The sequence below is a fragment of the Centruroides sculpturatus genome, unplaced genomic scaffold (assembly GCF_000671375.1).
Source record: "Centruroides sculpturatus isolate CEXI.00-Female unplaced genomic scaffold, Cexi_2.0 scaffold456, whole genome shotgun sequence".
Taxonomy (NCBI): Eukaryota; Metazoa; Arthropoda; class Arachnida; order Scorpiones; family Buthidae; genus Centruroides; species Centruroides sculpturatus.
The window spans coordinates 574,599-588,762 of NW_019384609.1; the positions used below are offsets into that span (position 1 = coordinate 574,599).

The window sequence follows — 14,164 nt, forward strand, 5'->3', positions numbered from 1 at the left end:
AACAAGTAGTTAAGTAACTATTTAAATAAATAAACAGTTGAATAGTTAAATATGTAGAAAATTAATTAAATAAATAGTTACATACACATGATGTAGTGGGCATTTTGTTGATCCTTGGCTATTCTTTATGTAGATTAGGCCTCGATATAGCGAATAATTAGCTCAGTCCTTTGAGATTTCGTTACATCGAGAGTTAATTGTAGTTAAATAAGTAGCCTATTTTAATTTGGTATGTTTTTAGTGTATATTTGCATTGTTTTAGAATGATGCGACGCGAAGCGAAGCGATGCGATGCTACCCGACATCTTACGCCGCGACGCGCTATAAAACATGTTTTCAACTTTGAGACATTTTTACTGCATATTTTTTTGTATACAGTTTAAAATATATATTTTATGTAATACAAAATTTTAATTATATGTATATACATATATATACATTTTTTTAAACAAAAATATAGGATGAACGATACAATCGTCGCGACGTCGCCTGAATGACGCGTCATTACATTCATCGATATTTTCTACCATAAAAACTTTTTTAAATTTCTCTTGTGTAAACTTATTTATATCATTTATGACGTAATTTTCTTTGCTGTGTAAATATTTCCAGATTGTGTTTCTTAGTTTTTTTTTATTCTTGTATACGAAGCATGACGCGTTGCATCGCGTCGCATCGCGTATAAAGTCGCGTGCTTGTTTAAACGGTTTCCTTTTTACTTTAAGTTTAATAATCTTATTTTTACAAAAATTAATCAAATATTAATTAAATTTTTAATGTTTATTGAATAAAATATTAAAATGAAAAAGAATTTTAAATAATAATAATAATAATTTAATTAAAACCGTACTCAATAGATGGCAGCATATTTTTTGAAAACTTTTTTAAAATATTTGCTTAAAGTATTAATTTATAAATTATATTCTCAAAAATAATATTAATATTTTATAAAATATTAAGTAAAAGTTATTTATAAATAAAATATTTTAGACACGTTTTCTTATATTTAAAATTATCTAAAAATAGCAGTATTATTTATATTAATAAAGATATAGAACACGAGTACGGCAATGGCGGAAGTGACGCAACTTAACACGTGATAAACGGTCCAATAGAAGTTAGACTTGAGAATTTTTTGAATATTTTTTACATACGTCACATTACACGTGTATTTTAATTGTTTTAACATTATTAAACGTGAATAAATTAGTTAATAATGAATTAATACCGTAAAGTATGCAAATATAACTAATGTTGTTTACGAACCCGGAGCCTACTACAATATTTTATAATCTCAAATGATTCTAATCGATTTTTAATTCGGATTAACAATTAATCCAACGAATTTTTATTCGTATTTTAAACGATAATACGTCATTAATCTAATTAAGGAATCCATTTTCTTTTGTTTTTCCTCTAAGGAGGTTACTGTACTTGAACCCGAATCGTGTTGAATAAAAGAAATTAACTTTAAACTTATCTGTTAAGCCACTTTAGTCATTTAATCCAATTACTTCTGCGATAACATCCTTTTTTTTTTTACTTCCCCGGTACTCGAACCCGGCATCTTTCATTAACGATCGTTGTTAATCCGGTGTTAATCGCCGACTACTACTCAACCGGGCTCGAACCCGTATCGTATGTAATCTTACAGTTAGATACTCAGGTATGTCGTAAACACAGGGGTTAAGAAACGTCACACCGACTGGAAGAAGGGACGACATGTTTATGCTTTATCAAAGTCATTTTTAAATGCGAAATCATACGTCACAACAGAAAGGAGACGTCTTATATCAAAAGAAGAGTACAATCATTCAAAAAAAAAAAAAAAATTTTTTTTGCACGTTGAATGTTCGCCGGTTGCAGGTCAAACATCACGAGCCTCTGATCCCGGAGAGTGTGTGCGACTTGACAGGTTTCACTTTGACGTGTCCGGTCGTTCCAGTACAGAATGATTTACAACCATACTGACAACCGGCTGATAACGACGTAGACAAATAAATAGGACCCGCTGGCAGACAGACGGACCGACCAGTAACACTATCTGACGTCCTACCGCCTGTCACTTCACTTCATCCTCGCTATCTGAAGGACGTGAGACCGTCGAATCAACTACACTTTTGAAAGCTGGAGAAGGTCCCCTATAAATCACTGTACGGTATGTTACGTCATCGACGAGCTTTACTCAACTCCTCCATCTTTTTTTTTTTAGCGCCCTGTACGGAGAAATCGTGACTCAAAATATATACACAAAAGTCTTGTAAGTCTGAGGGTTTAATAATATCTAGATTGCTTGTGATATTTAGCATGTGTAGCACGTTGCAATTACTCGAGGTTAAACATGCATGAAAATAGAATTGTTACAATACGCTTGGACAACCCGACCTCTCCCAGTGTCCTCCAAGTTAAAACAAAGACTCATCCATCATACGAGCCTCGTTAAAACAATCACTCCATCACCTGGTAGCATTAAAATTCAGTAAAACGATGATAAAGGTCCCGGGATATCCGCTCTGTTTCTATCACCCTCTCAACCCCTGGGTTACACATAAACACACAGACACAGATGATGTAAAAATATCTAGGGCATTAACCCTCGACATGCAACCTATCTAACCCGTGTTCGGGTGCATCTATACGATGCACGTATCGTTTGATTTAGTGTTGCGGACACAAATGACCCCGTCCCATAGTAGTTCTGACGCCAATTCACCGATACAGGTACAGAAACATTGCGTGTGTGTGCGTCTGTACCAACTGGTCCTAGTCCCACGCACGTATGCCTCTCCAATCTACCTCTATAATTTGATGGACGTGACACCGGCTATTTATCTTGCAGCACAATATCGATCCATTCAATTGTTTGCTATTCAAAAAATTCTTCCTCTTCTTCATTCGAGGATGGCCTCTGTATGTATATTTACACAATATAAAACTGATTTTGACGACAATTAAACGAGTTACCCGTTGATTGATCTTGTAAATTAAAGCTTGTTTCCGGTGTTTTTACGTGTTTAAAATATAACACGTGAAAGATAATAAATCGCTTGGATTCCCAAGTATTCTTATTTATTAATTCCCTTGTGTTGCAAAGTTTATACTTGAATGTGACGTCACGTTTCGTTACCGCGAGGTTACAGACCTTCAACGATGTAAACGGATACCTAGAAAAGTAAAGAAAGAATGGGCAATGGGGGAATAAAAAAATTGGGTCTGTGAAGAAGCCGACGGAGGTGGAGACGACAATAAACTTAACAACTGTCCCCGAGTTGGGGTAGGAGGGGAAATGACAGACGGACCCCTCACCTGTCGCCTCGGGGGACATCTATCTATTGTTCCGAGTGTCGGCATAGAGATGTCACTAGTCTTGTCTCCAATCATCGTCTGTGATTGATAAGCGCCGACCTCTGTTGACGCTACTTCTCTTTGATCCTGTCCGACTCGGTAGGGGTGTCGGGAGCATATTCTGTCGCAACTAACAACACGTGTAATGATGGTCCCCCGGGGGATACGCTCCTCCCCTTCTTCTCAAATGGAAGGCTTTAGTCCTCTGTTAGAACCGATGACCGCAAAGATTCGTTGCTTTTAAGAGGGCTTTGTTAAAGGAACCGTGCGAAACTTATTCTGTAATTGCTCCAGTTCTTTCGTTGAAGAGTGCTTTCTCTAGATGCCATTTTTCAACAATCGCTGTCGGATCTCCATCCTTCTTCCCCCCCTTTCTCTTTCTTTCTCCATATGACATATGTCCGATTCTTATCCCCCTTATGGCATCTCTCCCCGACCCTGTTTTTCCCTTATGTTTATCTCTCCTCTTCCCGTATGACATATGGCCGATCCTGCTCATTACGCCATTTTCTTTGATCCCTTGCCCCATATAACATACATTTGATCCATATCGCCCCCTCGTTTTACCATTGCAGCGTATCCCTCCCGTTACACCTCACTTACGACCGAACCGCGCCGGGGATGAGATCAAAAAATTCCGAAATTCACTCCACTTCCTCCTACCAGATGGCACTACGCGAACGCACTCGGACTGGCGCGCGCAAGTACGCAGCCCAACTTTTAATAAAAGTCACCTTCGCGACACATCCCGAAATTCCCGGGGAAAAAAATAAACTCTAAATTCCCGATATTATTTTAAGGGATTCGTAGGAGGTTAAGGAGGGGGGGAGGTTGAACCCTACCCGGAGGTACCCCACTTACCGAGGCGCAACCCTAGCATCACGGGTGGCGTGATGCGCTAAGTTGTATTTCCTACTTCACTCAATTTGAAGTATTATTCATCTAAGGGGGTGCGGTGGCTACGCAGGCTCTGACAACAAAAGCTGACATAAATCAACCTTGATTGGCACTTGTGACAGGTGTGTGATAGATGGCGCTGTAAACCATGACGGCTGGCGGCTTGCCAAGTCATTAGTACATCCCATCATCTCATTGGACAGGATCGTCACTGACAACCTCGTCCAAATTAACGACCGGATAAGCACGTGACGCCCGGCCACCAATAGACGATTCAGACGTTGCGAAGGAGGTGGTGTCCTATTGGTCCGTCCCGGATACGACCCTGTGCTGTATATCGGTTGTTGTGAAGCATTCAGTCGGGAGCTGCTGAACAGTGTGGTTTGGTTGTCTAGCTGTGGACAGTGTGCACGATCCCGTCGTCGACGACGGACATTCTCACTTTAAGGATTATTAGGGTGTGTTATGAACATGTTGACGTCTAGCAACCAATATCTACGTCCGGAGTACCTATCGCCTCTACCTACCACGGTAAGTCCTCCCCCCCCTCTATCCACTTTGATATATGACACCGATTCGTCGGGTATTGTGTGACAAACTGTTCGGTATAAATCGCTAATTTCTCACTCCTCCGCGCGGCACCCCACGTGCCGGAGCGCCACCTAGCGGTGGAAACTTTTGCATGGCGTGATTTTTCCTTTCGAAGACGATAACCGAATGGGCCCCGTCGGTGTCTGAAGAACGCTCTGGTGAATCTATCGAGCACGTGCCACACACACACTGTCAACAGTCACCTATGCGAAGTGGCTGACGAGAAGGAACACCCACACACACACACACACACACACACATGTTGCTTCCATGGTTTACTTCCATTATTCCGCCGGCGACAATTTGTCTGAAGCAAGGGCTGCGGGGTGTCTGAGATTCCTTTGTGGTGGCCGCTGCCCACAATTTTGGTCAGTTATTCATCCGGCACCGCTCTCTAATTTAGAAAGTGGATGGCGCCGAAATGGTCCTTTCTTCACAAATATTTTTCTCTTCTTAGAACTTAACACTTAGTTTTTCTACCCCGCGTTATGGCTCCCCCCCCAACGAAATTATTTAGGGGGAGGAGGAGGTGAAGAGGAGGAGGAGGAAGAGGGGAGGGGGAAAAAAAAAGTCGTTAACCTCATCGGGCCGTAAATCTGATAAAATAGGATCCGCCGAGTCGATTGTGCAGCTGCGTTTTAATTAGCTATTGTTAGCATCTGTCGGGGGAAATTTCTGGCCCAAAAATCAATTTATAGGGCCCTTAAAAAAATAAGGAAAGAAAGAAAGAAAAAAAAAACTTGAGTAACGTTTTGCATGTTGGTGAATATATGTCCTGTTAAGTGCGTCACGCCAGTTCGTTTCGATTGAATTGCACTTTTCCCATTCAATTGTTCTACTGAGCGTTATTCGTGAGCGTGACGTGACAGTATAAGTTATGGGGGGGAAATGCTAACACNGATAAACTATGCAACTTGACAGTTTTGATTGCCTCAGAAAGAAAAGAAAAAAAAAAACTAGTTAATTTATAGAAGTGCTAACTCTAAAATATTACGTCACCACCCGACATATTTATGATAGATCCGTGACGGAGGGGGCCCCCGGCTCCTCTTGACGTCCGTTTGATTAATTAGAGGGTTAACGAGATGTTTACTACAGTCACGACACCTGTCCACTTATCCTGACAGCTTCGTGGACCGATTTAATAAACCGGCCCTTTACTGCCCCCTCGACCGGTTTTATGAAGGCCTATAGGCCGATTTTCACTTTTGAATAACGTCGTGACCGATTTTGGTAAATATGACAAGCGAATGGAGTATGATTTTCCGGTTTTTAGAAGGGCCTACTCGATGGTTTAAATCCTTTCTTTAGTAGCATACATTTCGTTAATTTAAGCGATATTTTTTTAAATTATGAGGCCTCTTAAAATATATTTAATTGATGCATTTTATAATTTAACATGTTTAGAATTAATTTACAAAAGTGTAGGCCCTTTCGATTGTTTAAAAAGGGCCTAATCTGTGGCTTGAATCTACGTAGTAACGCTGGTATCTAGTTGTGTTTACTTTGTGAATTTAGACAACTTTTTTTTAAATAATTAAGGCCTTTTATGAATATTTTTAACAGTTATTTTTATAATTTAAAATGTGTAGAATTAAATTACACGTGATTAAATTACGCTCTTCGATTTTAAAGGGCCCACTCGATGATTCGAATTTCATACTAGCGCTCATCTCAAGTTATGTTTTTCGTGAATTTAGTTAAGGTTTTAAATTAATGGAGGCCTTTAAATATATTTAAAATAATCTTTTTTATAATTTAAATTATATAGAATTAAATTATAGATAATTAAGTTACAATAGAAGAGCCCTTACATTATTTAAAAGGGCCCACTTGATTGTTTAAATCTGTAGTTGACGTTATAAACATCTCATAAACTTAGACAACTTTATAAACAATAGGGCCTTTTAAAATATACGAAAGTCATTTTTATAAATTGAAGTTATAGAATTAAATTATATAAATGCCCTTCAAGTTTTTAAAGGGCCCACTCGATGATTTCAATCTTTATCGTAACGCGTAGAGTCGCAAGAACTTCATGAATTTTAACGAATTTTTTTAAAAATAAATAAGGCCCTTTATAAATATATTTAACGGTTATTTTTATAATATAAAACGTGTAGAATTAAATTACAGGTGTTGTTTTCATTCTCGCTTTCTTTAATGCTTGTTTTGGGGATCGTAAAAATGTCACCACTTCGTTAACGCCTTAGACAAGGTATCTTAAAGATATAATTAGGGGCCTTTTTCGTGACATAAATTTGCTTTTTACATCCTAAATTCTTTCATACAAGGCCTGTGATCGTCTTATTTGTACGACTTACATCCCTTTTCGTCTTTATACAGAGATAATCCCGTCCGTTGCCACACCCAAACTTAATATAAGGTTTAATCTATAAGCTTAAGGATCTTTCATCGTGTTTAAGGCCTTTCTGAGATGTGAAAATTCTCGTTTAGAATCTTTTCAGTTAGTTTTTTTCCTGTATTAAAGTGTTAGAATGCTCGTTTTCTTTTTCTTTTTTTTATGCCTGTAGGTATGAGCTAGGTAGAAGTTAATGCAATTCTACTAGTTCTAGACCCTTACTAAGAAAGTACTTTAGTTGGAATAGAGGGCCTACTCCATTATACTGCTAGCGTAACACTCTTAAGCTGATAACAAACGATTTTTTGGAGAGAATATTGCGCTTGTTTCACGTAATCCCTTCGTGACGGCTACGTGATAAATGGGCACATGTCACGAAAATCTGTAAAATGGTTTTTCCATCTAAGTGCGGAGCTCTCAGAAAAAGTGCATCCTCCTCTTCCCTCTTTTTTTTTCGAATAAGTTTAAATATATTATCTCTAGCTTAGCCTATGGGGGACATACCTATGGGCTCAGAATTAATGTAGTTGCAATATTAATATTTTTTTATGAGAGGGGAAACGTTTATAAATCAAAGCAATTTCAGTAAGTATACTCTGGGATGTTCCAGGATTATAAACTGATTTAATGAATTTATTTTATTTCTAACACTATATAAGGCCTTTAGGTATACTCGGGCATCATTTATATATCTTATTTTGCATTTTGATTGCGTTAAATAGGTCTTAATCGCTATTATTTATAAGAGTTTAGACGTTTATAAATGACTATTTTTAAGGGGTTTATATTGATTTTATTAATGAAAACTTATATGTATCGTTTCTTTAAGGAAAAAATATACCTAGTTAAACAAATCTCGCCCTATCATATGAATTTTACAGGATGTAATGCAAACAGTGAAGTAGTAGTAGTGGTAGCTGCAGTCAAACAAACCCTTCTGACATTTATTAAGCTTTATTAGCCTACCTTATACACAATCTGTAGAGGGGTTGTTTGCTTAAGGTAAACTTTGTCTTATCTATTGACATATTTACGATTCTCTCCCCCGTTTTTTTGAATATTCGCGAATACGTCTAGGAGGCCCCAAAGCGTAGAGGCCTATAAAAAATACGCAAGCAGACAAAAAGAGTATGACTTATCGCTTTCAACCCTCCCCCCACTTCTAAATCGAATCGAAATATCCTCAACCGATGGGGCCTAGAATGAACTTTTAAATTCACGTTAATCTGTTGATGAATGTAGATTTATCCCTCTTATCATTTTTAACTGGATTGCGTTAATTAAACGATGGTTGCTGTTAATGGGGCGTATTCAATGGCCCCACGAAATGAGGAATTAATTCATTTCCTCGCGAATAGGATAATTAACAAACTGTGATTGTCTCCTTAAGTGGACTGCTGATCGGGACCACTTGTGGCCATTTTCGAGTGAGTTTAATATGAAGATGTGGGGGTGCTAAATAGTTTGGTGCCATTTGGTATCAAAAAATCGACAGTTAAAGGTCGTGATTCGTGCTGCAGGAGGAGTAAGGATTAGTGTGTTAATCTTGGAACTTTTCTCTCCCTAATTTAATACCCTACTTATAAAAAAAAAGGTTGGAAAATCTTAACGAAGCTTCTTACCACCCCTTTTGAGATATGACCTTAATTTTTGGAATATTTTCTTATTTGTTTGTCGCTGCCCCGAGTAACCTTTTGTAATTTTTTTCTTTCCAGCTGGATGCAAAGAAGAGTCCTTTGGCCCTCCTAGCCCAGACTTGTAGCAACATCGGTGCGGACAATCCGAACAATAAACCCATCATTCCACCCCTGGAAAAGAGTAAAGATGGCGAAAAGAATAAGGACAAAGGCTCATCAGACGATAAGCCAGCATTTAAACCCTACGAATCTTCCAAAAAAGATGAGAGCAATAGCGACAGCAACGATAAAAAGACTCCCATGTCCAAAACGAGTACACCCATAGCGGGAAGTTGTTCACCCGCTGGTGGAAGTAATGCTTCTTGTGGTAAGGCCTCACCCTCTGGTTCTGATACCGGAAGTACGAATGTTAAATCGGAAACGGCAACAACAACTTCGAGCAGCTCTGTAAATTCTAGTATGCCGCTCAGCAACGTCACTTCAGCTAGTCAGAACACTTTGAGTGGTCTCGGGTATGGTTCAGCAGCGGCACTCAGCTTGGACCTGGCTAGAACGGATAGTGTTAAAGATGGCTTATCTTCTATGTCTCATCTGGCATTGGGTGCTTACAAAACGGGACTGAACCCTTTAACAAGTTGCACGGGTTGTGCCACCGTCGGAGGACATATATCTCTAGATGGTAGCCACGGTTTTCCACCCGGTTTGGGCCAGAATGGCACATTAAAACCGGGTAATTATCCACTGGGATCTGCGCTCTCACCTTACGTTGGTTACGCACGGGTGAAGACAGCCAGCGGAGGTACAACACTGGTGCCTGTTTGCAGAGATCCCTATTGTACTAATTGCCAACTGAGCATGCAAAGCGCTCAACTGTCCACGTGTCCGAGCGGATGCACCCAATGCACCCACGAAAGAATGACGTCACCGTTGAGTGCAGCAGCCGTAGCGGCCGCAGCGGGGTTACCGGGACTAACCCCAGGTCTAGTACCGGGCCTAGCAGGTTCCGGTTCACCCGCTGTATCGGGTGCCGCCGTACCTGGACTTAATTCTCATTTCTACACTCACTCCATGCTACCCAGGCCTAATGTGTGCAGCTGGATGGTTGGAGACACCTATTGTGGGAAGAGGTTCACCACTTCGGAGGAACTCCTACAACATCTGAGGACCCATACGAATTTATCAGCCGGGGAGGGATCGTTGTCGCTGATATCACCTTCTTTAAGTATGCCTTCAGCGGTGGGCCTAGGGGCATGCCATTTGCATTACAGCACCGCCACCTCGCTCACCAGTCCTGCTGGACTTCGCAGGACATATCCAACAAGTTTAAGCCCCGTTTCGAGCCTATCGGCCGCCAGTAGGTATCATCCCTACAAGCCACCTCTACCTACCCTACCGGGTGCACCGCTTCCACCTTTACCTCATCCTGGACTCGGAATGTACTATTCACCATACAGCATCTACGGACAGAGGCTAGGACCACCTGTGCATCCCTGATAGATCCTTCTAGGACGTAAGTCCGGCTCAGTTTAACACAAAAAAAAAACACCAAAGCCTTGTGTACATAAAGAACTTCCACTTTCTTGCTTTACTGCTTCCTTTCGTGTATTGTATAGTGAACTGTAAAATAAGGAACTTATTTTGTTTTTTGTGTATGTATCGACGATCTAGACAGATATAAAAAAAAAAAGGCAATACACAAAAATTTACCCTTTTTCCTCCTCTTCGACTCAAGACAACCACGGGTGTACTTTATAAAAAAATAATAATGATTTTTGTGTATGAACCTCTTCCTTTGGGTGAAGCACAGGATGGACCGTCGACCCTCCAGATTGGGTGGAAACGTGTTAAAGTAACGTATAAACTATCAAATTTTCTTCCTTTTAGCTTATAGAACCTTCAAAAATAAATAAAAAAAAATTAATAATAATAACTGTGATACCCCCATAAGAGGGGGGCGAGATTCATTCTTTGTTTTTCTTAAGTTCTACCCTATTTTTTTTTTAACTATTAACTTTTTCTAGATTAAAATTTAAACTTTAGCGTAAGTTTAAATCTTATTCTTAGTCTTATATTAATCTGTAGAACCACCCAATTTTGGAAGGGGCCAAACGGTCTCCTTCTTGACAATCAAGTGAAGGTATGGTGGCGTCATTCAATACGGGAAAGGTAAAAACTCTGTTTTGAATGGCACTCGTGGTGGGGGATGTCTGTTTATGATAATGAAAAATCTGATTTTTTCTTCCTCACCGTGTTTCTCATCTAGTATTTCCTCCTAGATATAGGCTTCTATGAGAAATTATGTTTTGTTAAAATAAACGTTGCCATTTTAAAAATCGAATATTGTTTCAGTTGTCATTATGTTCTGTAAACGTTTACATTCCTCTTAACGCGTTTAGTTTCGTGTGGATAGTGCTCCTCTCCATCTTCTAAAGGGGTTCCTAGTCTTTCTACACCCCTTTTTTTCGTTACAGTGTCTTTATACAGTGGATTTTCTAGTGTTTGAAGAGTGTTTTCAATTAGGGATGATGTTTTCTGCTGACACTGTGGATGCAATTGATGATGTATGCTAATTTCTGGAGTGTTAAAAGATGCTTAAATAGGATCGTACACTTAGTAGTATATAGGGGTAAGATAAGCTTTGTTAAACTATATGAAATCACTCTCTAAATACAACTAATTTTTAGAGGTTAGCTAAAGTATGCTTCTTCACGATCTATAGTGTAGAAAATACTCGAGAATACACGAAAAAACCTCCCTTTTTATCCTCAGAAAATAGGTTAATTAGGTGGTAAAGTTGCTTTGTAGTAAATCTAGGTTAATTGAGTAACATAAGATTTAGTCAAGGTACACAGATAAAGTTTTGTATATGGGGTGTAGTTACGTAAGGTATTTCTGTATGGTGTTTAGAATTCAGGAAAGGGATGAGTAGAGTTTTAACATAGACGTAGATTATATAAAAGGTATTTATTATTTCGTAACAGGCAGACAAACAAGCTTTTAAATTTACGATCCCCCCTTCTCCATACTCCAGCCAATGAAGCGCATTTGGGCGGATACCAAACAAAAGAGAAATCGTTGTGGAGAAGAGATTAGATTAAAACGTGTTATCTGGTAGTCCATATTAGCCTCACCCAAAACTCTTTATCAAACGTTGTTAAAGCAAAGTTATCTTCTGATACACTCCTGCTTCTAATTATCGCAATAAAATTTCATTACTTGTAATGAAAGTCCTTTTTTTTTTAACTTTTGTGTTTTGGGGTTGAAAGGGAAGTAAAGTAGACACGTGATTTAGTTCCCTTTTGGGTCTAATTTGCTGGAAGTTGCTCTTTCTCTTCCCTCTCCTCTTACAGACAAATATACACACTGCGCTTCTTTGCGATGAGTGAAAGCAAATTAAATAGATGTTGTTGGGGTGTTCGGTCCATTCCCTCCCCCTTTCTGAAGTTCAAAATGGCGGTTTGTAAGGGCGACACGGTCGAGAAAATTATCATTAATATTTTTCTCTCCTAGAAGTGGAATTATCTTGCTACTTACTAACAAAGATTAAGTTAAAATGTTATGCTTAATGGATCGAGACTCTCATTTTTTTTTTTTAAGTGTTACTCTTTCTCTCTCTTTCTCTTCTCCCCTTTTCGTTGTTGCTTACTGTTTAAAAGGGTTGTTACTCTTCAATAAATCTGTTGTAGGAGTAGGAAAGCCTGTAGCCTTATCTAGCCTGTAGGATTAGCCTTATTAAACAGCTAATAATTTTCTTCGAAGTTTTGAGGCCTTCTTTTACCTAATTTTAAGATAAATTACACTTAATTAAATAGTTGAAATGCTTTTAAAGTCTTACAGGTAGACCTTTTACATTTAAAATCTCTCTCTTTTATTTGTTTAACTCTTTTAGATCGATGGATAATTATAATAATTTGAATATTTTTATAGGGCCTTCGTATATAAATTTTTATTATATTTAAATTCGGATATAGGGCCTTGACTATATTATATTTTATTCATTTAAGGCTCAGTAGATAAGCCTTAATTTTATAATTTAGTGTGGGAACCAGTAGGTAATACAACATTTTAGATCCTTTAAACACAAGTGTAGTGTTTTCTAATAAGTTATATTTCTTTAAGCTTTAAGGGCCTTTATATATAAACCTTTTCTTCCCTTAATTACAAGTGTAAGGATTGTAATTCCATCTTTCTCTACTAAACGTGAACTTTGGAGAGGCGTACTATACACAAGTATACGAGACACGGCAGGGATGACAAAAGCGATTTCCACACACACACAAACACCTCCCCAAAAAAAAAAATATATATATATATATATATACAAATTTCAAGCAGAAAGGTAAAAGCTAAGCAGACGGAAGTCACGTGACGGCGACAACTTCCGTCTCCTATCTGCACGTGACGAACGACATCCGACAGACCGGAAATGATAAATGGAGCCACAGTCGAGCGAAACACACAATTAGAGGAACCGATTAGTCAGGTCAGGAGGGGGGAGTGCAAATTGGTACGGGTCATACGCTCTGATATGGTTTGAATTTTAGTATTTTTTTTAAATAAATAAATAAAATTCGAATCAAAGTTTACGGGTATTGCGTGACAGATAGACAGACACTTTCGAAAGGAGAAGTAAAGCAGGAGTGAGAAAGTGAAATTTATTTAATATTTTTTTTTATAGAATTAAAACTTATAATTTTAATGAATTTTTTAAAGAGAAAAATTAGTTAATTTAACACATATTTTTATTGGTTTCTCTCTCTCTCTGCCTCTATCAATCCCTCATCTTTCTCTTCCTCTTCTTTATCACTTTAGAAACTTTCTTAGCTTCTTATCGATGATTATATTCATTGATTAATCATCGATATCGATTATTCATAAATTAATATTTGATACACCTTAACAATGAAGAATTCTTCTTCTTTTCTGCACAATTAAACTTTCCTCTTTTCAAAATTCATCCCCATTTTTACATAATTTTAACGATTTTTTGACTGTTTTTAAGATTGAAATGTATTGTAGGAAGATTTAAAAATCGATAAAAGTAAATTTTACTTATAAATTTGTTTTTTGTTTTAAGCCTTTTTAAACAGGCTAAATTATAAAAAAGATTTTTGATTGTAGCCTTTAAATAACTGGCGGTCAAAGGCTTTGCTTACTGATACGGAATAATTCGATAGAGCGAATTTTTGGCTTAAATTTATAATTATTTTGCCTTCTCGTTATCTTCGAGCCTTATTTAAAAGGCTAAATATTACAATTATTTTAATAAGAGTCTTAAATATGAGACTTAACTATCAGGAAACAGTGTTTACTGTAAAATTATTTGATAGTT

General features: G+C 37.9%; 1 protein-coding gene across 1 annotated transcript; it reads left to right on the forward strand.

Annotated features, from left to right (window-relative positions):
- Window positions 1-4,411: 4,411 nt before the first annotated feature.
- On the forward strand, window positions 4,412-11,167 carry LOC111625206 (zinc finger protein Noc-like). The gene is made up of 2 exons (XM_023368290.1): window positions 4,412-4,773; window positions 8,911-11,167. Exons 1-2 carry the CDS (start codon window positions 4,708-4,710, stop codon window positions 10,324-10,326), a joined length of 1,482 nt encoding a protein of 493 aa, XP_023224058.1. The 5' UTR covers window positions 4,412-4,707; the 3' UTR covers window positions 10,327-11,167.
- The last annotated feature ends 2,997 nt before the right edge of the window (window positions 11,168-14,164 follow it).

Bases quoted from the DNA above. Each gene is read 5' to 3' on its own strand.
- LOC111625206 (XM_023368290.1), top strand. From the start codon at position 4,708: ATGAACATGTTGACGTCTAGCAACCAATATCTACGTCCGGAGTACCTA. The intron at 4,774-8,910 runs GTAAGTCCTCCC...TTTTCTTTCCAG, and splicing joins TATCGCCTCTACCTACCACG to CTGGATGCAAAGAAGAGTCC.